Here is a 23949-nt window from a genome sequence, read left to right on the forward strand (position 1 = left end):
AGGGGAAGGAAAAGGATGGTGCACTCCATATGGGAGCACACACTCATTTCTCTCTTCCTACAAGCCTGGACCAGCTGCATCTTTCTCCTGGGGCTTGGCAAATAATAGAGGGGAAAGTTTTGGACAGGGCATGAAGGACAAGAAGATACTTCCCTGTGTCCCATCCAAAAAAGAATCATGTGTATGCATAAGCTATGCACAGGATTCTGCCCTAAGAGTGAAATTGTTGGCGTATTTACTCAGAAGAAAGCCCCACTGATTTCAGTGGCTCTTGTTCTCAGGTGTGTAGCACTACTAGGGAACCTATAGCTCCTGGCATGATTTCATGTAGTCTACAGATCAGTAGTGAGAAGCACAGAAAGTGGGGACATTTAGTTCAAAGAAAGCTAAATAATTCTGTAGTGCTGCAAGCCATGCCAGCTTCCAGTTCTGGTGCTGCCCTTCACAATTTGTACTGTCAGCAAGCAGCCAATTATTAATGCTTAGGATTGCAGCCTTAGAGACACAAGTTCTCAGTTTTGGTCCTCCAGATATTTTGGACTTCGGCCCATAGAATCCTGGACCATTGGCCAAGCTGGCTGGGGTTTCTGGGAACTGAAGTCCAAAATACCTGAAGTACAAATTTGACAGCCTCTGTTCTATGTGATCTGGAGTTTTACACATCAGTCACCAATGAAAAAACAATGAAAAATCATCTCGGCCTCAAAGGGAGCGATCAGGCAGACCCAGCAACATCAGGGACTGCCTGAAGGATGAGACTTCTCCCTCCTTTAACTGTCACATTGTATTTTGTATTGTATTGCAGTTTTTTACTGTACACCGCTATGATCATTGCGGAATAGCGGTCTATAAATAAAATGTATTATTATTGTTGTTGTTGTTGTTATTATTATGGCAAGTTTATTCCTGGAGCAGATTACCACCTTGGATACCTTCAAGAAGGCTATTAAGACGGATCTGTTCCGGCAGGCCTTTCCAGACTAGAGCACCCTTGCTGACCTGCCTCTCCCCCACCTTTCCCCTTTCATCTTCCATCTCTTATCTTTATGTACCCTACCCAGACTCCGCTTGAAATTTTTATCTCATTTTAGTGTATTGTATATTAATGTTTCAACTCTTTTTTCAGTTTAATCTCTTTTTAGGACTTGATTATGTTTTTATGTAAGGGGGAAGGGTGGGGGATTTTGGAATTTTTAATCTATCTCTTTTAATTGTACCGTATTTTACTGCTGTAATCTGCTTGGATTCCCTGAGATTAAGCAGAATATAAATTATTATTATTATTATTATTATTATTATTATTATTATTATTTTACATCATTTCAGATACTGAATGTGGTAAAATTCCATTCTGTTACCATTTTCTTCAGTATATGATCATTTCACACACTGGCCAACTTTATATTGTTTGATGTCTATATGCAAATCATACACTGTGATAAACCTGTATACAGGTTGCTTCATATAGATATTTATAAGATCATGTCACATTGCATTCTGTTTGTACATGAAAGGCTATTCGTGTAGGAATCTGGTGATATAAGAAACAGACTCTTTAGTACCGAACAAAGGAGGGGATCCCTCACCTCCATCTTTTAAAAAACAGCATTATAACACTTTTTAATTTCACTGGGACTTCATTATTATTTCAGTCTTGAACATATGCAGGCATATCCCAGTTTGTCTGTTTCATTGTCTTTCCTTGTCTGTTTGCTGCCGCACATCTGTAGTAAGCCATGCACTAAAGCTTGAGCTGGGAAAGAACACAGCTCTACTCTAACCAAATCTACCATAGCCATGTATGCCTGATTACAACTGGCAGAGCAAACAGCAGTTGTCTTCAAAATACCTGTTTGGTGTTTCATGATATGAACTGGAGGGCCCTCAAAGAGTTCACGCTTCCCTATAACATCCCATTTCCTGTTTTTCTTTTCTAGGTGACACTTAGCGTTCTGTGGTTTCTGGAAACAACTGATCAACTGTCCACATTACCCTTTGGGGGTTTGGGAATATGTTGGGGGATTACCCCCTCTGGGTTGTAAGAAAACATTTTCTACTTTGCATGCTTTAAAGCCCACCTGAGTCTGCTGACAATGCCCTGTTTTTCCTTTCAGTGGCCTGATTTTGGATCTAATAGTATAGATGCTCAGCCAGCTAACTTCACTATTACAGGAAACAATTAAATGGCAACTCTTTTTACAAAGCAAAATAAAAGTGGACATGTAAAATTCTAACATCCATGACATGTAACCATTGACTGTATACTAGGATTTGGATAGTCGTTCTTAGATTTACATTTATTAAATATAACAGTTTACTGCCTATAGTTTTTCATACAAAGCAGTCCCCAGTCTTGCATTGCTTTCAAAATTAGAATTCTATTTTCTACTGTCTAAAGCACGCTCGTGATCTCTTAACACAGAGGTGAGTAACTTTGGAAGGCTTGAGACGACCCCTCATCCCCCATCAGTGGGCCACACCATCATGGTTTGGTGTGCCAAACGTGACATAATGCCACTTCCAGCTGTCATTTGGACCAGGCGGGGATTGAGAGCATTTTTGGTTGATTTTGAGTGTCTTTGGCCAGTTTTCAGGTAAAACAATTGCCCCAAAATGTATACAAATCTGGGTTGGGCCTCAGCACCTACAGTTTACGTCACCAAGGAGTAAGGGGAGCTGATCCAGAATGGCACCACAACAGAAGCAAAGGTTTTAAAGATCCTTTACCACCACTAATCATGCCCGAGTCCTTAATTTACTCAATTCTTCAAACATAGAGGAGAAATAGCAGCTACTTAGATCTTTAATATAAAGTTTATTTTGATCCTGAGCCATACCGAATCTGGGTTAAGTAACACTTAAGAGCATTAGATGTGTCATGAAAAATCAGATGAAAGTTATCCTCATCCAGCACTTTTTTGAATGTCTTGCATCTACATGGTTTTAAAAAATAAATGGATAAGTGGTCTGCTAGTCTAGTGTTGATGTCCTCCTGTGCTGTGGATTACTATTTTATTATAGTTGTGAACAGCTGCATGGTTTTCAGCTATATGGATTAATTTACTTATAAGCAGTCAGAAATAAATGGATAGCCATTGTAAACCACTGGATTATACCTGCTCATCCTTCAAACAGTTCACCTATCTAGTAAATTTTGAGTAACGGGAAATGAATCCATTAGCTTTAATCCAATTTATAGTCCCAACTAGAGCAGACACATTGAATTGAATTAATAGGATTTAAATAAATGTTGATTTACTCTCTAGTCTAGCAGTTAACTGAGGGGATCAAGTCATTCAGTTCTCAGATATCATGGAAAATTAATAAAGGTTAATTTCATTTTTGTTTCATACACACCTTACACACATAGCCTGAAGGTAATTTTATAATTATTTTTAATAATTTTGTGATTGAAACAGTGTTTGTGTGCACTGAACCATCAGAAAGCAAAAGTGTCACTATCTCAGCTACCCATGTAGACAATTTTGGATTTTGGAATATTTTGGATTTTGGGTTTCCAGATAAGGGATACTCAACCTGTACTGGCATAATCAGACAAAGCATCAGCTGCATTGAGATGCAGAGGGCAGGGAGAGATGAGAGAGAGACAGGAAATTAACAGATGAAGTGGTGATTTGTGGCTTCCATGTCAGTGGAGTAAGTGAATATGGTGGTTTCTAGTCTCAGTGTAAACTGGCTGTCCAAGGTGCTGAACCCTATCTTCAAAATAGTTTCCACACCTAGTATAGCTGTTAAGTTTGGACTAAAGCCTACATTGGATTCACCGCACCACTGACATAAATGCTGCCAGCCACCACTTAGCAAATACCATTTATATATGAGTTGTGCGTATCTCTGATGCTTGGTTTCATAATAGTATGCCTCTTTATTTAATTAACCTTACAGGAAATATCCCCAACTTCAAAGCATTTTAGCTCTAACTATGTTGCAGATATGTTGCCCATTGATAGGGTATGAAGGCTTTCACATCTGCTAATACTGTTTCCTTAAAATTCATTGCCTTTCATTGCTACCTTCCATAAATCTACATAGTGGGGCATTGCCAGTGACAAAGTATACTTGAGTGTTTGTCTATACACTCAGAGTGACAAAAGCTCTGTCTCTGTGCACTGAGATGGACTTTCTTTCCCCTTATTGAGGATTCTAGTGTAATTGTTCTATTGTCAACCACTTAAAAGTTCTGACACAGGGATTTGAACTGTGTTGTTTGTATAGCTTTTCTGTCATTACTGCTGAAGGGAGGGGGACATTGTATATTTCTGAGTGAGAAACTGACATTTGCACCCAAAGTAGAACCAATATTGTTCACCTAAGAAAATATCACACTAAAGTCCAATTTACATGAAATATCTCACACTGATGGGAAATTTACCACATTACCACACAACTATTTATCTAGAATAATATGACAGTAGAAAAGACTTACCATATTTAAGAAGGCAACTTTCTCAATGATTTCCTTTTTCTTCTCTCGTAAAGGACAGGTCCAGGCCAGCAAATGAAAATGTCCTTTTACAGAAGTCAAATTCTGTTCAAGCTTTCCCTTCTGAGCACCCTAAGTGCTTATTTCAGAAAAGCCATACAGCTTGATGGAACTCTCCTTCCACCATTTGTATTGTGTAGGTTTTAACACAACACTGTTAGATTCAGTGTACTTTACAGCCAGCACTGTAAAGAAGAGACAGGGAGACCCTGGCACTGATTTAGACCAAACTCTAAATATAACCCAACCCACTTTCTGTGCTTCTCTCTCTCCAAGCACTGAAGAGGGAATGACCTTGCTGAAAAACTGACCTCTCCTCTTGTCATTTTTTCCAGTGGAGATGGGACACTATGCAAGCAGCCGACATCTGCTTGCAACAAGCAAGGATAAGTACGGACCTAGCTTTATTATACCTGCATCCTGGTTACTTTCTCTCTTGTGTTCAGATTTTCCAGTAAGGATATGCCCAAGGGGAACGGCCACTTTCAGACTGCCTCTTGTGTCCTCAAACTTTATTAAGCCTGGAAACTTAATAAAGGGGAGACTTCCCAATGGAGATGTCCATAGCATTTCCCTTGTAGTATAGTGAGAAGATGCATGTTTGACTGTGCTGTGGGTTCTACTAATGCTATAACTGTAAGCATGTGCATCAGCAAAATAGATAGCTGTCCTATTTTACAACAAGAAGTAACTTACATTAATAGTTCAGAAAGAAAGTATGAGTAGTACAGGTTGAGTCTCCCTTCTCTGAGAAGGGATGAGAAGTGTTTTGGATTTGGGAGTTTTTCAGATTTTGAAATATTTGCATATACATAATGAGATGTCATGAAGATGGGATCGAAGTCTAAACCTGAAATTTATTTATGCTTCATATACACCTCATACACATAGCCTGAAAGTAATTTTATTCATGAAACAAAGTTTGTGTACATTGAACCATCAGAAAGCAAAGGTGCACTATCTCTGTCACCTATGCAGAAAACTTGGCATTTTGGAGTATTTTGGATTTTGAAATTCCAGATAAGGAAGATTCAACCTATACTGATACTTGGTCTGCAAGGCCCTGCAGGATGCTTAAGCTGTAGTATTTGTTTTGCTTTTTTGTATCCAATATGAGCAAAAGTTGGAAAATTATTTCTTTGACAACAGTCCCCAAAATCCCTCAGTAGGCTCTGGCTGGGGAGTTTGTTGAAGTGTCATGCAAATTAAAACCTTTGTAAGCTCTGGATATGGGTCTTTGGAAGACTCAAAGTTTTTAAGTTCTCAAACAATTTTTATGCTGAGAAAAATATATATGCTTGAACGTATTAATGGTAGCGTGTTAGCTAGAAATTGCAATAGGGTACTAATCTAGTGGTTTCAATGTTGGACTGCAACTCTAAAGATGGTCTGCAACCATCACCTACCCAAAGCATTTAAAGCAGTATATCTTTAATGCCTTTTCTCTTTCCCAGTTCCTGTTTTGCTTAACAATGAACTCACAGAAAAGTCTGGAAGAAGTTGAACATTTGTTTACTACATTGTGGCATTTTATTTAGTCCTAATAAAGGTATCAAAGGGGCTCGACAGACTTTATGCTGGCCTGGACGCAGACTAGGGTTCAGTATTCACATGCTGGAAACCCTTACCATGCTGCCCCACCACCATGATGGTGTGCGCTCATCAACATGGCACGTGCCATGATGGTGTCTATGGCGCATAGTGCCCAAATGGCACTGGTTGGAAGGGGTGTCATCATGGCACGCAAGCGCCCCTGTGATGCCCCTTCCAGGAAGCTGCTCAGAGCAGCTTCTTTTAGGGAGCAGGACAGTGCTGCAACATGCAGCTGCTGCGACACCAACCCAAGGCTGGAAGGGGTGACTTCCAGCTGCCCATCTGTACTGCTCCAAAACTAGAGTAGTGTAATGGCTTGTGCATTAAACTAGGATTCCAGGAAACCATGACTTGAATCTGCATTAGGCCATTGAAACCCACTGGATGGCCTTTGGCAAATCACACTCTTTCAGGCTTAGAAGAAGGCAATGATAGATCTCTTTAAAATAAATTTTGTGCAGACAACTTTATGTTCATCACATGTCAGAGACAACTTGAACGCTCATAACAATAACAACACCAATACTTGTTGTTGTGTGCCTTCAAGTTATTTCTGACTTATGGTGACTCTAAGGAAAAAGTATCATGGGGGTTTCTTGGCAAGATGTGTTCATAGGAGGTTTGCTACTATCTTCCTCTGAGGCAGAGAGCATTTGACTTGCCCAAGGTTCTCCCAGTGGGTTTCCATGACCATGCAGGGAATGAGACCCTGGTCTCTAGAGTCGTAGTCTGTTTGCATGCATCTAAAGTCAGCTATGTGGTTATTCAAATAAAGTTTGTCTTCAAATGCTAGTGCTTTAATTAGTGCAGCCATGTAGGTTTGAAGTAGTGATGTAAATCTACATCTATACACAACAAGGGGAAATGTTTTCTCTACAATGAGTGATTACATGTTATAAGAGGTTATGGTGATGAATGATTGGAGGATATAAGAGGTTAGTGTGCTTTTTTGTTTTTTTGCACTTGGGGATTTTTTGTTAAACTTTAATAAAGGGATTTTTGGATGAAAGGATGTAGGTTTTACACAAAAGGCATTTGTGGCTAGGCACATGAGTCACTAGAAGGAAGGTTCATCCTTCACCTAAGCATCCAGAGATGTCTTGATTCATAGAATCATAAGAGTTGAAAGAGAGCACAAGTACAACCCCCTACCATGCAGGAAATCTCAATCAAAGCATCCCTGGCAGGTGGCCATCCAGCCTCTGTTTAAAGACCTCCACCACTCTCTGAGGGAGTGTGTTCCACTGTTGAACAGCTCTTACTGTCAGGACGTTCCTCCTAATGGTGAGGTGGAATCTCTTTTCCTGATTCAGAAGCCAGTGTGTTTACTTATACATGACACAGAGTAGATCCAGTTGCAAGCTGTCTATTTAATGTACCACATAGTTTAGCTGTGAATATCTACTGCTGTTTGGCTCCTCACATCACCACCCCTTCTCCATTCCAACTAGTTGTCATACAAACAATTTTGTCATTTCAAATATTGATGCCCAGCTTTGCTTCTTTTTCTCTTCCATCTTCTTCCTTTCGTGTCTTGTCAATTAGATTGTAAGCCTCCAAGTAGGAAAGCTCTATAAAGTAGTTAGAAAACTTCAGGTACTTTCTAGGTCCTGGCAATTCAATCACTCACCAGTTTCAAAACAGAGGTTTCCAGTAGGTATTTCTTCCAGAGAAAGAGACTGGATTTGTAAAGATGCATCTGAACTGATGAGTGTTTGCTCTACAGATATTATGATGTGCTGCTAAGGGGTTTCTTTCTAAGATTTACTGTATATAATTGTGTCATTCCAAACTGAAGGAGCATGTTGCAGTCCACTCCAAAGCAAAGATGGGCAGTGAACAGGTGGTGCATTGTTTGCAAAGTTCCCTCTTGGAAGCTATCTGTCTACTTATAGAGTTCTATAACAAGCAATATACAAGGAGATACAGGAGACAGGGCTATTTATGACTGTGTGTCAGATACCCCTCCCTCTACCCTTTCTGGACATGCCTAGTCAGGTTTAATACAGAAATGTTAAAGTTAGCTGTCAGATTTTGTTTTTGTTTTGTTTTTGTTTTTTGCAAGCTACAGACTGTATAAAGTCTCTAGACTACAGTATGCAGTGGGTATCTTGGGAAGCAGTTGACTCAGCATGTGGATAGAGCAATGCAAATCTATTCCAGCACATAGTAAATTCTGGATTCTATGCAAATTTTGTACCCCTGTATGATTTGCTATATAGAATATTAACTACGTGTTACAATTAACTATTTCCTTTATGGTGTATTTGAACTTTTCTTTCCATTATTGTTAACATGCAGGCTAGACCTTCCTGCAACAAGGCATATATCCTTGTACAGTACAAGATACCTCTGCTCCCATTTCTTCCTCACAGGCCATTTTGGGTTGCTTTTTTAAAAAAAATCCCCGTTTCCTAACCTGTATGGAATGTTTATGATTCTTAAAGACTACCTACTGTTTTGGTGCATAAGCATTTGTGAACTGATGATACTAGCTTCAGTCTACAAAAGATAGTGTCAAATAAAATATGGTAGTCTTCAAGGTATCACAAGATTCTTGTCAGTTTTGCTGCAAGAAACACAGATACATCCCCTACCCCCTAGAAATTGTATACTTTTGCATACCTTGGGTGCTCTTTAAAGAGGGAGCCTCTTTTACTTTGAGCTCATAGACACTCTACCCACTCACATTCTCTGTTGGAAGAAATTCTTGCCCCAAGGCTATCTGAGCTGCAGGAAAAACAGTGGATAGACTTTTGAGATATGCTTTTGTCCTTAGATCTTTCAGGTGGTGAATCTTTGGAAGATGGTGCTGACACAAGCAGAGCGACTCAACAGTCTACAAAGCCAAAGCTAGTTTCTTCAAAGAAAAGAAAGCGGGTTAGTTGATATATTCTTATGGCTACCAAGCACTATGATTTAATAGATAATTAAAAACTGATGTTTCTGCACTGAGTTAGAAAGTGTAGAATCTGAATGCCTAGCTTTCTTGGTGTTGTATCAACTATCATGGTTTTCTGTTGCCACTGTTGTTCAGTGTCAGCATGTTGACTTGTGAGAGGCAAGAGATTCGGGTAACCTCCCTGTGCATTGAAAGAATGGGCAACATCACTCCCCATAAGTTAAAACAAATTTAGAAAACTATGAATTCAGATTGTTGGAAATGCCATAAAGCTGATGGCACATTTCTTCATATGTGGTGGAACTGTAATAAGGCAACACCTTTCTGGAAAACAATACACACAACAATAATTGAAATCACTCAGAGCAATTTACCGTTTGACCCTCTTCTCTATCACTTAAACATGATCCCGGAATATTCAAGCAAAGACTTAGGGAAAAGTAAGGTGAGCAGACGCATCATTTTATATATGATTACGACAGCGAAGATCTTATACTTCCAAATATTGGAAGTGTGACACCCACCCAACAAAGGAAGAATGGTTGAGTAATCTCAACGAAGCCATGCAAATGGACATTTTGACAGCGCTAATGAAAGAAAGGAGGCTTAAAGAGACAGAAGAAGAATGGCAATGTGTGCAGAATTATAGATATAACTAATAGGAAAAGAATTGTTTCACTTATATATTACCTGTCCCTACTCCCTAATTGATAATAATACTATCACTGCAGAGATATGGATACTGAATGTGAGCTGTAAACTACATGAATAATTTAGTTCTTCTGAAATTGATGGTATTAGTGTTGCTTTTCTAATGAGAATCCTAACCTTATGCGAAGAATCCTTATGAATTCTTACTTTGCCTCGTATGAATAGGTACAGTATAGGAAACCAGGAAGTGATTAAGAGGATCTGAAGAAATCTTAAAAGAGAAATGAGTGTTATGTGTTAAATGTTGTGTTAAATGTTATGTATTTGTATATGTACTGCCCTGTTTGTATATAGTATTTGTACTATGTTAGTGTGAGAATTTTGATTATGTGAATATTTGTAATTTTCTAGATGCTTTAATAATAATAATAATAATAATAATAATAATAAAAAGAATGGGCAACAGAAAGCTACAGAGTATGTGGTCTAGCCAGGCCACTGTGCATGCCTATATTGATACACATACTGAAGCCCTTCTCAGTCATGGTAACCGCATGGACAGCTGGTGGGTATCTGTTGTAGGGAATAAGGAAGAGACCCTCAATCCAGTATTCCCAACTACGGGAAACTTGATAATTCAGTTCTCAGAGTTGTAGTCCCAAAACTAACTTTTCCTGTCTCTGAAGCAACAAAACATTAAGAAGGTCTTCCTGACTATTGTTCAATAGTGGAGTAACCTACCTTGGAAGGTGGTAGACTCTCCTTCCTTAGAGGCTTTTAAACAGAGATTAGATGACTGCTTCTCAAGGCTTGCATTAGTCGTGGGCTCCTTCACTGGCAGGAGGCTAGACTAGCTGAGCCATATAGTCCTTTCCATTTCTGTGATCCTACAGTTTTTTGATGCTTTCATACCCCTAGTTTCAGACTTGAATGGATGGCTGGGGTTGTTTGGCAGCCATGAGGCAAAAGCCCACATACTTGTGCATGCTGGATCAGTTGAGCTGCCTAGACACACAGACACACCTTTCTGACCTTTCTTTTTCTGGAGTAAAAAGTGACATGGGGAATAATGTACATTTGGAAAACGGCATTCAACAGTGTGAGAATCAAGAAGACTGAGAAGAGCAGAGAGAAGTTAGGTCCAGCCCTGCCATTTGACAAAATGAGGAGGTATTTCCAAATAGAGCTGGAGAAGTCTCTTAGAAACCCTAAAGAATGGTAGCCAGTCACCTTAAATGATATTGAACTAGATGGACTATCTGACTGGGTATGAGAGATCTACCTATGTTTCCAATTATTTCATTTACACTGTAAACAACTTCTAGCCTTGTTGGTCCCAAATGAGGCACAAGGTGTGAAAGTTATAGCTGAAAATTCTTCAAACTGGTAGGGTGCAAAAATAAGTCTTAGCTTTCTGGCACATAGACCTTAAAAAAACTGTAGGAGATTTTGCAAGGAACTTTTATTAGCCCAAGGATATTATTATACACTGAGGAAATAGTAGTTCGCAAACAGTGGGGTGAAAACCACTTTTTTGAGTACATTACGCTTGTTCACCCAAGAGACTATATCATTAATGCCAAGTTTTATTATTTTCACTTATTTTTCATAGCTTGTGATTGACAGAAAGGTAACACCATACCCAGCACTGGTATTGTCTTTTCATTATGTTACATGAATCTAGTAATAGTTGATTGGTTGATTTGTGTTTTCTGTTTCCATTATAAGAAATTATTGCTTACCTCCATCTGCAGTGTGCTTTTTACTTCCTGCAGATCCATGATACTTTTAGGAGGTAAAGGCCATGGTCTAGAATCCTTTCATTTTCTACAGCTCTTAGGAGCTAAACATGGGCTGAATTGCCACATCATCTAAGTTGTGTTCTGAAGTGTTTGTAGTGGTTCTGTGGTTGGTGGTTGTCTGCCTCCAAGTTGTTTCCAACTTATGATGTCTCTAAGGTAAACCTGTCACAGGTTTTTCTTTGCCAGATATGTTCAGAGTTTGCTTTATCCTTCCTCTGAGGCTTGTCAAGGGTATCTGGTGGGGTTCCATGGCCAAGCCATGTCTCCAGATTGATAGTCCAGCTTTCAAACCACTACACCACACTGGCTCTCTTGTGGTACTAGAACTATGTTCAAATGCTAAGCTTTTCCTCCATCCAATCTTCTTTCTTTCAGCCTGCTGAATGTGCCCTCCTCACTGTAGAGAAAGAGTCTAAAAGTGAAAACAAAACAGAAGTAAAGCCAAAGAGAAGAAGAAAGGTACTAATTCAATGACTGACATTGCAACAAAACTGTTTTTCATTTTTAATCAATATTTTATTTAACACACCAGCAAACCAGAGTGTCAGATTAAATGTGCCACCTTTTCCTTATCATAACTGACCAATGGTGAAGTATTATTAAATAATATTGTTAAATAGCTCTCCAGAGAATGATAAATTATACTTTCATTGCTTTAACAGTGCTGTGTTACCTTTTAGTTCTTTTAAAATGGATATGTAAATATTTATATCCTAGCTTTCTCTTGATATAGGTCCTAAGGTGGCTTACCACAAATTAAAACAAAATACAACTAAAATCTTAATATACAAATGCTAAAAAATAATAATTCTACTGAAAGCACAAAGTTAAAAAAAAACCAATTTAAAACATTTTTAAAAATCAATAAAGGTGCAGGACACCCCAATTTATTTATTTATTTATTGAATTTATATTATACCTTTCTCCCAAAATGGGATACATTATAATATCCATCTCCCAATTAAGAAAATGGTTGACTAACTAAAAGGGCCTTTGTCTGCCAGTGCAAAGGGACCAAAGAGGGGGGGTGTTATTTAAATTTCAAAACCCATCAGTAGCTCCAGAAAGTAAGTTTTCAAAAAGCAATGTTTAGGAATAAATATGTAATGAATAATTATATTCCCACTCCCAAAGTAATGTTATCAGTCATTACATTACTGTATAAAAATAACCACATTAGGAATATCCTGGTCCCAAAAGTAACGAGTTACAGGTAATGTTATGTTTGACTCAATACTTCACCTATTTAATTACTTGGAAAAAAAAGAAAACCCCTAAAAAGACATGTTTCATGCTTCTGAGTATCAGGTGCTGATGACCAATTGCAGAAGGGCTATTAGTTAGAAGTCCTGCTGTGAATTTTATTATTTTCCGTAGAAACCTATGGTAGTTGCCAAAGACACTGCATGAAAGACCAGCCTTTGGTCTAATTCAGCAAGACTCTCATTATGTCTCTCCAAACAAACAGTGGGCACCTTTATTATATGCCCAGGTGTACACATATATCTGCAAATGGTCTTCCTGCAGACAGTAAATGAATGTTAGAAATTTTCCAGGTGAATCTCATTGGCTTTAAGCAGAGACTGGTACCTGTTTTCATTTTTACTTCTTTCTATAGCAATATTTCTTGTTCTGGATTTTCACAGGGATATAGCACATGAACAAGCTGTGAGAAAATCAGTGTTGTATGCATATCTTGGTAATTTATACTGCCCCAACAAATGTCTCTTTTTTCCACCATCCCCATTCATTATCTCTCTCTCTCTCTCTCTCTCTCTCTCTGTGTGTGTGTGTGTGTGTTTAAAGTCATTTGCTTTTTATCATCTGGAATGAATTAGAAGCAAAATAATAAAACTTCCTGTGTGAAGAACATTTCCCCCCACAGCTTCCTTTGAAAGAAGGGAATATGTTCAGGTGTCCTTGTTCTTACTTTATGGAATTTCTTGTTAATATCAGCATCACCCTCAAGAGGACCATTATTTTCCTGAAGGAATTGAGTGACTCGGAATGATGTAATGCCCTATGAAATAGCAGTCATTCTTTTCCACTCCCCTCCCACCGCATCCCCCACCAGGTTTTAAATGCAGTGGGTCCCATTGATCTTTGTTAGATTCTTATCTAGGTAGACTATGCTGAGTGCATAAAAACATCACTCTGAAAATTACGCAATAGACAATTACCACACTTAAAGGACAAACTGTCAGGCTCTTTTTTTACAACCAAAAATAAATAAATAAAACAAAAATGCAAGTATGGATTCTGCTATAAATTTTAAGGTCCTTCTCAATCTGTTCAGCTGTCCCTTTTTGCTTCAACTGAAACAAGGATATGTTTGTCTGGAGTAATTGCACTGAACATCATTTTCCAACTTGGTACTCTTTAGATGTGTTGATAACTCCCACCATGTTGGCTGGGAATGATGGAGGTTATATATACAGTGGACTTTGTTATCCCCTGGGTTTGGTTCCAGAACCCACCATGGATACCAAAATCCATGGTTGCTCAATATACAATGGCATAGTAAAATGTCCCTTATATAGAATGGCAAAATCAAGGTTTCTTATTGAATTTATATATTTCTTAAATATTTTCAAGCTGGGGATAAAGAATCTGTGGATATAGAGGGCTGACTGTACCACACTTGCATGGCACCATGGTGAACATCTGGGAGCTGTAGTTCAAAAATACTTGGAAAGCTATATGTAGCCCAATTTTTGTCTAGAGCGAATCTCATCTTCTTAATTCAGGGGTACCCAACTTGGATCCCCAAATGTTGTTGACCATCAGCTGCCAGCAGGTGTGGACAAAGGCAAGGAATTCTGTGGGTTGTGGATCACAACATCTGTTAGTCCTTTCAGGTGCGGAGCCACTGTATTAATCCATTTATGTTACAGAAAAATTGCCCAGTATAAATTATTTGAAGACCTTCTGTTATCAAGCTTGAAACAAACAGAAAAGCAGTGTGGATTTCTTAGCAAGATCATTAAAGACTAACCACTGTGTTGAATGTGCCTCTTCTTTTCTTCTTTAGAAGAAAATATCTGATATTCTTGCAAAGTCATCTCCAAAACCAGGAGTCCCTGCAGACATACAAAAACTGCTCAATGAACACTTTGGAGCTAAACGTTCAGTGATTGAACTAGAAGAATTAAAATTGCCAGGTAATAAAGGATGTATCTGCAGAAAGAGTTTGGGAGAATTTGGGGAAAGGGGTATTAATTTGTAAAGAAAAGAAGAAAAAAAACGTATTATTTGTACAGGTTTCCTTTCTTTTGACAGAAAGAAACAAGCTCAAATATTCCAGCTCAAAGATGCTTGTGCCACACACACAAGTACTTCAGTAGTGCACTTACCTGGCTGCTTTGTTATTTGCATGAGCTGAGAAAAGTTATTTTTGGAGACTACACCTCCCAGAATCCTTAAGCCAGTATGGCCATTAGCTATGTTGGCTGTGGGGTGTTGAGAGTTACAGTGCAAAAACATTACTTTTCAAAAATCTTTTGTAAATGAGATCCTCCTCTATATCCTGCTGGTGGAAGCAATATACTATGTTGAGGTGAGGGAGAGTGTCCTCTGTCCATAGAATGCCCTATCCTTAGAAGATTGATGGTTCTGACATTGGTCTCATGTCAGCACTAAGATAAAACTGGGTCAGCTTTCTGACCCAGTGACTCCAACATGACTCATTATTGATGTATGTTTCAGTGCATGTTATGTTTTAAACTGTTTTAAACTATTTAAATTGTTGTTTTACATTGTTTTCCTTGTGCGTTTTTTTTAAATTCTGTACTAGGGTTGCTCATCCAGAGATCGGTTCCTTGGAACGCTAAGCTTCCACAAGAGGTTTTTAGGAATTCCATTAGAGATCATGATCAAATATTTTTCGAGCTGTAGGTATAATATTTTTATGCAGGGGTTCCTTGAGACCTGAAAATTAATTCAAGGGTCCCTCCAGGGTAAAAAAACGTTGAAAACGGCTAGTCTATACCCTGCCCTGAACCTTTGAATATAAAATGGGTGATATATACATATGTCTGTATAATCACACACAAGTCTCTCCAAATACACATATAATTCCCATAATTATGTAAATTGGAGTGGCCTCCCTGGCAATTTTATTACCTGCCAATTTTAATTCTAAGCACCTTACACTAGTGCTTAGCTTGCCATGTGAATTTCCATCAGGGTCTCTAGCATGTAGTTGAACAATCTGCCCTACACAAAATTTCACACAGATAAAAGTTTTGTTGTTGTCATGTGCTTTGAAGTCAGCTCCAGCTTAGGGAGACCTTATCATGTTCTTGACAAGATTTCTTCTGAGGAGGTTTGCCATTGCGTTCTTCTTTGGCAGAAAGAGTAATTTGCCTAGGATCATATAGTGGGTTCCCATGACCACGGGACAATTTAAACCCTGGTCTCCCAGAATCCTGTCATTGTTGTGTGCCTTCAAGTCATTTCCAACTTATGGCAAACGTAAAGCAAACCTATCACAGGGAATTCTTGGCAAGATTTGTTCAAAGAGGGTTTGCCATTGCCTTCCTGTGGGGCTGAGAGTATGTGACTTGGCCAAGATCACATAGGCTCGTTCTAGATGGGCCTTTAATATGCCCCCGTCACGTGCTAGGGGTTGTCCGAGGACCTAGCATCCATACCGGCCTCACCTCTAGCACGTGATGGGGGCGTAAAAAAGACAGCGCCCTATATACATGGGCGCCGCCATTTTTACATGCTGGACGCTTAGAGTCCGCACATTCCCCTGCGCTTGCGACGTCACGAGTGCGCCATTTGCGCACTCGTGCATTGCAAGCACAATGCAAAAAGATGCCACCTTTTGCGGCTTCTTTTTCCGCCGCTGGGAAGCCTCCCCATTTGGAGGCTGAGGCTTCCCAGCAGTGGAAATGGAGGCGGCAGCAAACCGCCCTTTTTGGGTGGTCTGTAAACCGCCATAGTTGGTTAACATGGCCGAGTGGGGATTTGAACCATTTTCTCCAGAATTATAATCCAATTCTCAAACCACTACACCACACTGGCTCTCTAGTTCAACACAAACTATTACACACACTGGCTTTTGTACAAAATGTACAGACATTGAAAAACAATTTTTCATTTGTATGTGGACATTTGTTAGGGCATTTACTGGTGTCCTAGACTTGTGATTGAAAGGTCAAATTTACACAATACGCATACTGTTGAACTACAGCTCACATCAGCATTTGTAGGGCTGGGTGAGGCTGAAGAGAGCTTTAACTGAATAACCTCTGCAGGACCACCCCATAACCTTATGTATATTCTGAGGTTTTTTTTTAAAAAATTATCCTTTTTTAATGGAAAGTGCCTGGCATGTGCAGCTGAAGCTTAATGTAAATAACTAAATACAGTACATTGAAAGCAATGGAATAAGTAATGTTTTATCATTTCTACCTAAATGTAATAATAATATATCTGTAAAGCAGTACTGTTTAATGTCTTGTATTATAAGGCACTAGCTATTAGAGACACATATATCTAGACTGTGTTGTTCTGATCTGTCAGGTTGTTTGTGGTATTGTTTAATGATTCAGGCCTTGAAAAAGAAACCTGCAAGCACCTCATAGCCTATATAGCCAGTAAAATTTCATATAAGGATAATGGTGGTGAGATAATTTTGGAAGAAATCTTAACAGGAAAGTTGTTCTCATCATTTAGTTAATCCACGTTAAAGCTTCTTGTTATTAGCCATGAGTGCTTGTGAAACTCTGTCTTCCCCAAAAACACTTTGCTTGGCTCCTGGCACACAGGTTTTCCTGGAATATTTAATCTAACGTCTTAGCTATAACACCAAGCAACAATAGTTGTCTCTTGTGGTTTTCAGATGCCTGTTTCCTCCCTGCCAATGACCTCACCCACAGTTTTGCTTCCTACCTGAAAGAAAGTGAGTAGCTGCTTTGACTAAAAAGCATTATATTGTGGGTATAATTCTAATGTTTACTCCTTCTTAGAAATGTTTGAAACAAAAGCAACTTTTTTATAACTATTCTAAATCCAAGTGTTCCTTATTTGACCCTCAGGCCTTTGTGTACCTTAACTGTGGTTGGATGATGTTTATTTTGCAGTTTCACTGTAGCAATATTCTCTCACATTTAAGAACAACAGGTAGGGACAGTGCAGGCCATAGGTGATGTGTGATTCCAAAATCCCTCTTTTTCAGCCCTGGAAGTGTCCTGACAAGCCTTCACAGTCTCCCCCAAACCAGATTCACACATAAACACAGTGGTGTGCCTGTAAGAAGATTCATAGCTGTTAATATGCAAAAAGTGCTTCAACCAAGTACAGTATTGACTCAGGAGTAAGAGTATTTATAGAACCAGCAATTTACAGTGGCTCCTTTGTATATGTGGGGGATCTGTTCTGGACCTACCCACCCCGCGTATGCAAAAAAATGTGGGACCTCAAGTCCCATTGATTATAATGTCAGCTCACTCCCTCGCTCGCCATTTTGTCCCCCCGGACTTGCTGAATGTGTTAGCTCAAGTCCGGAGATGGCATGAGTGGACTGTATTTATTTATTTATTTATTTATTTGATTTGATTTATTTCCAGGATTATTATTATTATTTATATAGCACTGTAGATTTGCAGAGCGCTGTACATAAAACAATAAATATATAAGAGTAAGCCTGCCTATGGCATACAATCTAAGAAATAATAGGATAATACATATAAAATACATAGCAATACAGGAAATGGTTCAATAAAACAGGCAACAAAAAGAACATCAAATAGCAAATGACAATCACGCAATGCCTGGGAACGCTTTTCTGAACAGGATGGTCCTCAACTCCATTTTGAAACTGGTTAAAGAAGTGATGGCCCTTGCTCACAGGGGAAGAAGGTTTATTCCGCCTTTCTCCCACAATGGGATTCAAGGCAATTGCCTATTTGTTTTCTTGATCTTGACTTTTGTGCCCCAGTAAAAATATCTTGTACCTTTTCAGTGTTGAAGGGCCTCTAGGTGCATCTACACTGTAGAAATATTGCAACTTTACATCACTTTAACTGCCACTAGCACTCTTTGGTAGAAAAAGCTAAAACTACAAATCCCAGGATTCCATAGGATAGAGATACAGAATGGTGTCAAACTGCAATATTTCTACTGTGTAATAATAATAATAATTTGTTTTATTTATATACCGCTATTCCAAAGATCATAGCGGTGAACAGCAAGTAAGCTAATTAGCAAGTAAGCTAATTTGCCCCCAACAGTCTGGGTACTCATTTTAGCGACCTTGGAAGGATGCAAGCCTGAGTCGAGCTTGGGCCCTTTTGCTGGTCTTGAACTCGCAACCTTGTGGTTTTGAGTAAATGGCTGCAGTACAGGCATTTAACCACTGCACCACCAGGGCTCCATTAGATGCACCCTTAGTTATATCAAATGGTAACAATGGCACAAATCCATTTTAGCTCCAGTTTGTAACATAACACAATGCAGAAATGACATTAGGTGTTAAGTTGGCTGCTCATCCATCTATTTACAGGGAGTAGTATTTGTATTAGGTGCAGAGCAAACCCCTCCTCAAAAAAACCTCCCCTTTTCAGTATTTCTAAAATCTTAAAGCCAGAAAAGAGTAGCCATACAATTTGTCAAATTGCTGTGATACATTACTGCCTTTCTCTAGCTAGTGCAGCCCATTTCCAGCTAGAACAGCCCAGAAAGGTGGGATATAAATTAAATAAATAAAGACAAAAAAGACTGAGTGGCCAGGCACTTTACCTTCTACAATGATTTTACCAAAATAACAATAATACAGTGTACAATACAATAATACAGTGCGCCCTTGGTATTTGCTGGGGTTTAGTTGCAGATCCCCTGTGGATACCAAAAGGCCTGTGTGCTCAAGTCCCATTAAATGCAATAGCATAGCAAATAGTGTCCCTTATAGAAAATGGCAAAATCAAGGTTTGCTTCGGGGAATTAAAAAAAAAAAATTCAAGCCATGGATGGTTGGATCCATAGATACAGAGGAATAATAATAATAATAATAATAATAATAGGGAACTTAAATCTGTAGCAGTCAATAGACATAAGCTGTGCTCCTTTGCATTGATCTTCACCCTGTTATTAAGCAATCAGACACATGTTAAATATCTGCTCTTAATGCATGTTCTGTTTCTCCCTGCAGTCTGTCCCAAATGGGCAAAGCTTCGTAAAAACCATACAGAGAAGAAGTCAGTGGTGATGCTGATAATCTGCAGCTCTGCTCTTCGCTGTCTGGAACTCATCAGGTATGTCATCCGCTGAAGGAATAGAACCTAGCACTCTTTCTAGGGTTTCCCCCCCAAATCAAAGGCCAAACTAAGCCAGTGTTTGTGAGCTTTCAGAGTCACAAATGTAAGTGGCCAGACTCTTTTTCCACACTTTGGTCTGGAGTATTTTGACAACTACAGCCTTGTTACCTAGCTCTGTCCTCCACAGCAACATTGACTGCAGCATTTATAGAGTGGTAGCCCAAAACTCTGATATAGCTTGGCCTTTTATAATCTGGTGCCCTCCAGATTTGTTAGGCTGCAGCTCCCATCATTCGAAGTTAACATTGGATATTAGAGTCATAATCCAAAATTTCTCAGGTTTACCAATCCTACTTTAGCCTGCATATTTCAACTATAAAATAATCTTTGCTTTTTTAAAAAGAAGTTTTAAAAAGAAGTCCTAGATTGCATATAAAAACAAATTACAGCCATCCTTGAATTCATCTTGAAAATATTTTTTAAAATATATAAATTCCAAATAGCAAACCTTGATTTTGTCATTTTATGTAAGGGAGGCCATTTTGCTATACCACTGTATTTAATGGAACTTGCATCCACAGATTTTGGTTATCCACAGGGAGTCCTGGAACCAAACCACAGCAGATACCAAAGGTCCACTGAAGTTGTCATTAGCCCCGCCTGACTTGTTTTGAACCAATAATGTTGCCTTTCTTTATTGTGGGGTTGGTCAGTTAGGGAGAGTGTGATTTTGTTTAAAAAGGAGAGGGAAGGACATAAAGGAGCACAGTTGTTGGGTGGCAGTGGGATCAACAGCTGGAGATTTTTGTACCCTTGCGTGAGCTGTACCTTATCAATTTTCCTCTTCTATTAGGTCTTGCTGGGGTTTGCTGGATGTTATCTCCTTTGCATCCATTCATTCCCTTCTTTAGGATTTGTAGCAGTTTCTTATATCTGCACTACAACAATTCCAATGTTTGTTTTAAAAAAAACAGGGACTATAGTTTTCTGACTTGCTCCTATAGTTTGAATGGCAATTTTTCTTTTCTTTTTCTCTTGGAGTTGCAGTGCTATATTATGAAAGTCCTGTTTCATTGATACACTTGTAGCACTGTATCTCTAATTTTTAAAAATCTAAATAGAGAGAAAGGGGAAGATACAGATACTGTGTGGCCTGATATGTTGCAGGATTAAAAATAAACTTGATAGAAAGTGGGAATAAAATATTGCAGCTGGTGCCAGGAACCATAAGAAAGTGTGTGACAACAGAACTTTAGCAACAAATATAGCAGCCTCTTGATACATTTGCCCCAGATGTGAAAGTCCAGAAAGAAGGAAAAAGAGCTATGCAATAATTTTTTCAAAAAAAAAAAAATCCCTTGAAGTAGTTCTCACATTACAGGTTGCAATAAAAGATAGGGTCCAGGAATTAATGTTGAAGACTGATGCTATAAGAGAACTCCATTGCCCACTCAAAGATTAATACACAGAATTCTTGAGGTATTGGTTAATACTTTTTATGCACAAATTAGGTCAAAACCTATTCTTTTTTTCTTTTCTTTTCTTGTTCATTTCCTTTTTCTGAAATTGTTTCTGTTCTAGGTCAATGACTGCTTTCAAAGGAGAAGGCAAGGTTATGAAATTGTTTGCAAAGCACATAAAGGTAAGCGCAAATAGAGTTTATTTTTTAATACAGTGCGCCCACGTTTTACGCGGGCATGCCATACACGGCTTTTAGCACACCCTGAAAGCCACGCTGGAAGAGCCTGTCGCGCGCCCTGGAAAAACAAATGGAATGTGTGCATGTGGTGCGTGCACGACTCTGCGCACCACGGGCACAAGCCCCATTACTTCCTATGGGGCTTCAGCATACACTGATTTCCCCTTATGCAGAGGGATCCGAAATGGATCCCCGCGTAAGGGGGGGGGGCGCATTGTATATAAAATTGCAGTCTGTTTACTAGATCTACTGTTGCTCTGTTGTTAATGTTGTTAGCTGCCCTTGAGTTGGTCCTCAGCCATGGTGACCCTGTGGATGAGATACCTCCAAGCCCTGCTATCCTCCACTTCTCTATTGAAGTCCTGTAGATTCATGCTCTTGACTTGCCTAATTGAATCTAGCCATCTGATGTGTGGTCTTCCTCTTTTTTTGCTACCCTCTACCTTTCCAAGCCTTAGTGTCTTTTCAAGTGAGTCATGCCTTCGCATGACATGGCCAAAGTATGATAGCCTCATTTTGGTTTCTAGGGAGACTTCTGGTGTGATCTGTTCAAGAATCCATTGGGAGAGCTTAAAATGTATTAACAGCATTGCTTGTCTCATAAGGTTTCTGGGCATTATCTTGAGCTCTTAATGGAGAGCTAGGAAAAGGTTGTGGGATTTTTTTAATATATATTTTTTGAACCATAATAGTCAGTATCTCCAGTTTACAAGATTACTGGCCATGCTGTCTGGGGGATTCTAGGAGTATTTCCCAAAAAAGACCCCCACCCAAGCTTTGGATCTTAACTAGCGTGATGTACTTTGTACTACAGAAAACTCATCAGCTGGGAATCTGATGCCCTTGGTTGATTTCTCAGAACATTTGCTACCACAAACCATCTTCAGGAGTTGGGATAGCCTCTCTCAAGAGTGAGTGCCGCAAGAGCTACCATTTTTTATGGAGGCTGTGGTAGTCCCCAAGGTGATATGTACCTCTTGTGGGGCATGTGATCATGAATCAAAAGGGAACTGTACTGACTGCTTGTTTGCTGCTGGGCCTCCTGTAAGGCCTAGCTGATGACATGAACATCTAGGGGCCAGGTTACCCGAAAGATCGTTTTTCCCTTTATGAATTCTTTATATTGTTGCATTCATCATGGAAAAATGTATTAGTGGTACTATATCCAGCAGAATATCATACCACAGTAACCCGGAAATGAGCATTTTCTGCTACTGCCTCTGAAATGCTTTTCTTTTACTCATGCATGAAGTGTCCCCTATACTGTGTTTTCAGTATCTTTTGGAGACACATCTTTTTACTCAGGCTTTTTCCAATGATCGATGCAGTATCCTGTATTTTATTCTAACAGATATATGCTACTGGATTTTATCTTGTTCTTTTGTCATTGTCTTTTATATTTTGTATTATACACAGACTCATAAGCAGTTTACAAATACATTTAAGTAAACATCTTAGAGAGTATCTCACTGCTTGATATTTGGGGAGAGCCAAAAAACCCCAAAATTGACATACACAGCCTTCATGTTCAGGGCAGCACCACCGGCAGCAAATAAATAAATACATTTTAAAGAAGTAGTAGTAGAAGAATCACTGTATTCTGCAGTTTTTTGGCCAGTCAGCCTAATTGTACCTCTTGAAGGCTTAATAATTCTTTCTCCCTCAGTGTACAATATAGTTTCTTTCATGGGCTTAGCTACAAACAGCGTGTTTCCTTTGCATGGTCCTGGACAGTATGCTGCAAATTCAGTCAGATAGTTATTGCATGGAGTCACATGTCCAGTGTGCTAATTTTATAGCAATGCCCACCTCTGAATTCCACAAAAGGATACCGATTTTACAGATGTATGTAAAGGGAAAAATATATACACTTTTAGCAAAGTGGAACCATTTAATGGCACAATACAAAGAAACAAAACATTGTTTACATTTTTTGGAATTTAGTTGCTTTCTTTTTCCCCTTGAAACATTCCTGTTTATATTTTTGCTTTTCCATGTAGTATTGCTGAATGTTCCTTTAGAGTTTCTTTTAGGCCTCTGATAGGTCATTAAAACATTTGAGGGGAAATCAGAAAGAGTTGCAGTGATTTTCTCCCATCCAATGAAGCATTTTTCTTGTGCTTCCTTGAAACAGATACAAGAACAGGTGAAGAAACTGGAGCAAGGTGTCATCCATATGGGTGTCGGAACACCTGGAAGGATAAGAGCACTCATAGAACAAGGTATTAATGGACAGAATAGCTTGCATAAATGAAAATGAAAACGAACCTATCCTAGAATGTAGGTAGAGAAGATTCTGAATCCTGAGAGCTGTTGGCTGGAAAGGATTAATGGAGACTGGCCCTTTCCACCAGTGGGATGCATTGACACCTGGAGATCCCCTGTAATGCCTGAAGGAAGCCCTGTAGGTGTATCTCTGTTTCCACTGGTCATTTCACAGAGATGTTGAAAGTGGCCTTTGGTGTGCTGAATCCAAAGGCCCTTTACTCCCCTGAGAGACCTTAGGATCAGACTCCTCAGCTGTGCCAGCCTGG

At 39.1% G+C, this 23949-nt stretch overlaps 1 protein-coding gene across 4 annotated transcripts in view; it reads left to right on the plus strand.

Annotated features, from left to right (window-relative positions):
* Window positions 1–23949, plus strand: part of CMSS1 (cms1 ribosomal small subunit homolog) — a 254657-nt gene that overhangs the window by 226124 nt on the left and 4584 nt on the right. For 3 of the 4 annotated variants that reach the window (XM_089512409.1, XM_089512411.1, XM_089512408.1), the window contains 7 exons: window positions 8877–8977; window positions 11828–11911; window positions 14484–14613; window positions 17304–17363; window positions 19611–19713; window positions 21298–21358; window positions 23550–23637. In XM_089512409.1, the coding sequence (XP_089368535.1) occupies window positions 8877–8977; window positions 11828–11911; window positions 14484–14613; window positions 17304–17363; window positions 19611–19713; window positions 21298–21358; window positions 23550–23637 (627 nt within the window). Of the gene's footprint in view, window positions 1–4800; window positions 4895–8876; window positions 8978–11827; window positions 11912–14483; window positions 14614–17303; window positions 17364–19610; window positions 19714–21297; window positions 21359–23549; window positions 23638–23949 lie in introns of those variants that run through there. The other variant, XM_089512410.1, reaches the window with a different exon arrangement.

This window comes from Sceloporus occidentalis, unplaced genomic scaffold, assembly GCF_023333645.1.
Source record: "Sceloporus occidentalis isolate IW3139 unplaced genomic scaffold, rSceOcc1.0.p SCAF_2, whole genome shotgun sequence".
NCBI lineage: Eukaryota > Metazoa > Chordata > Lepidosauria > Squamata > Phrynosomatidae > Sceloporus > Sceloporus occidentalis.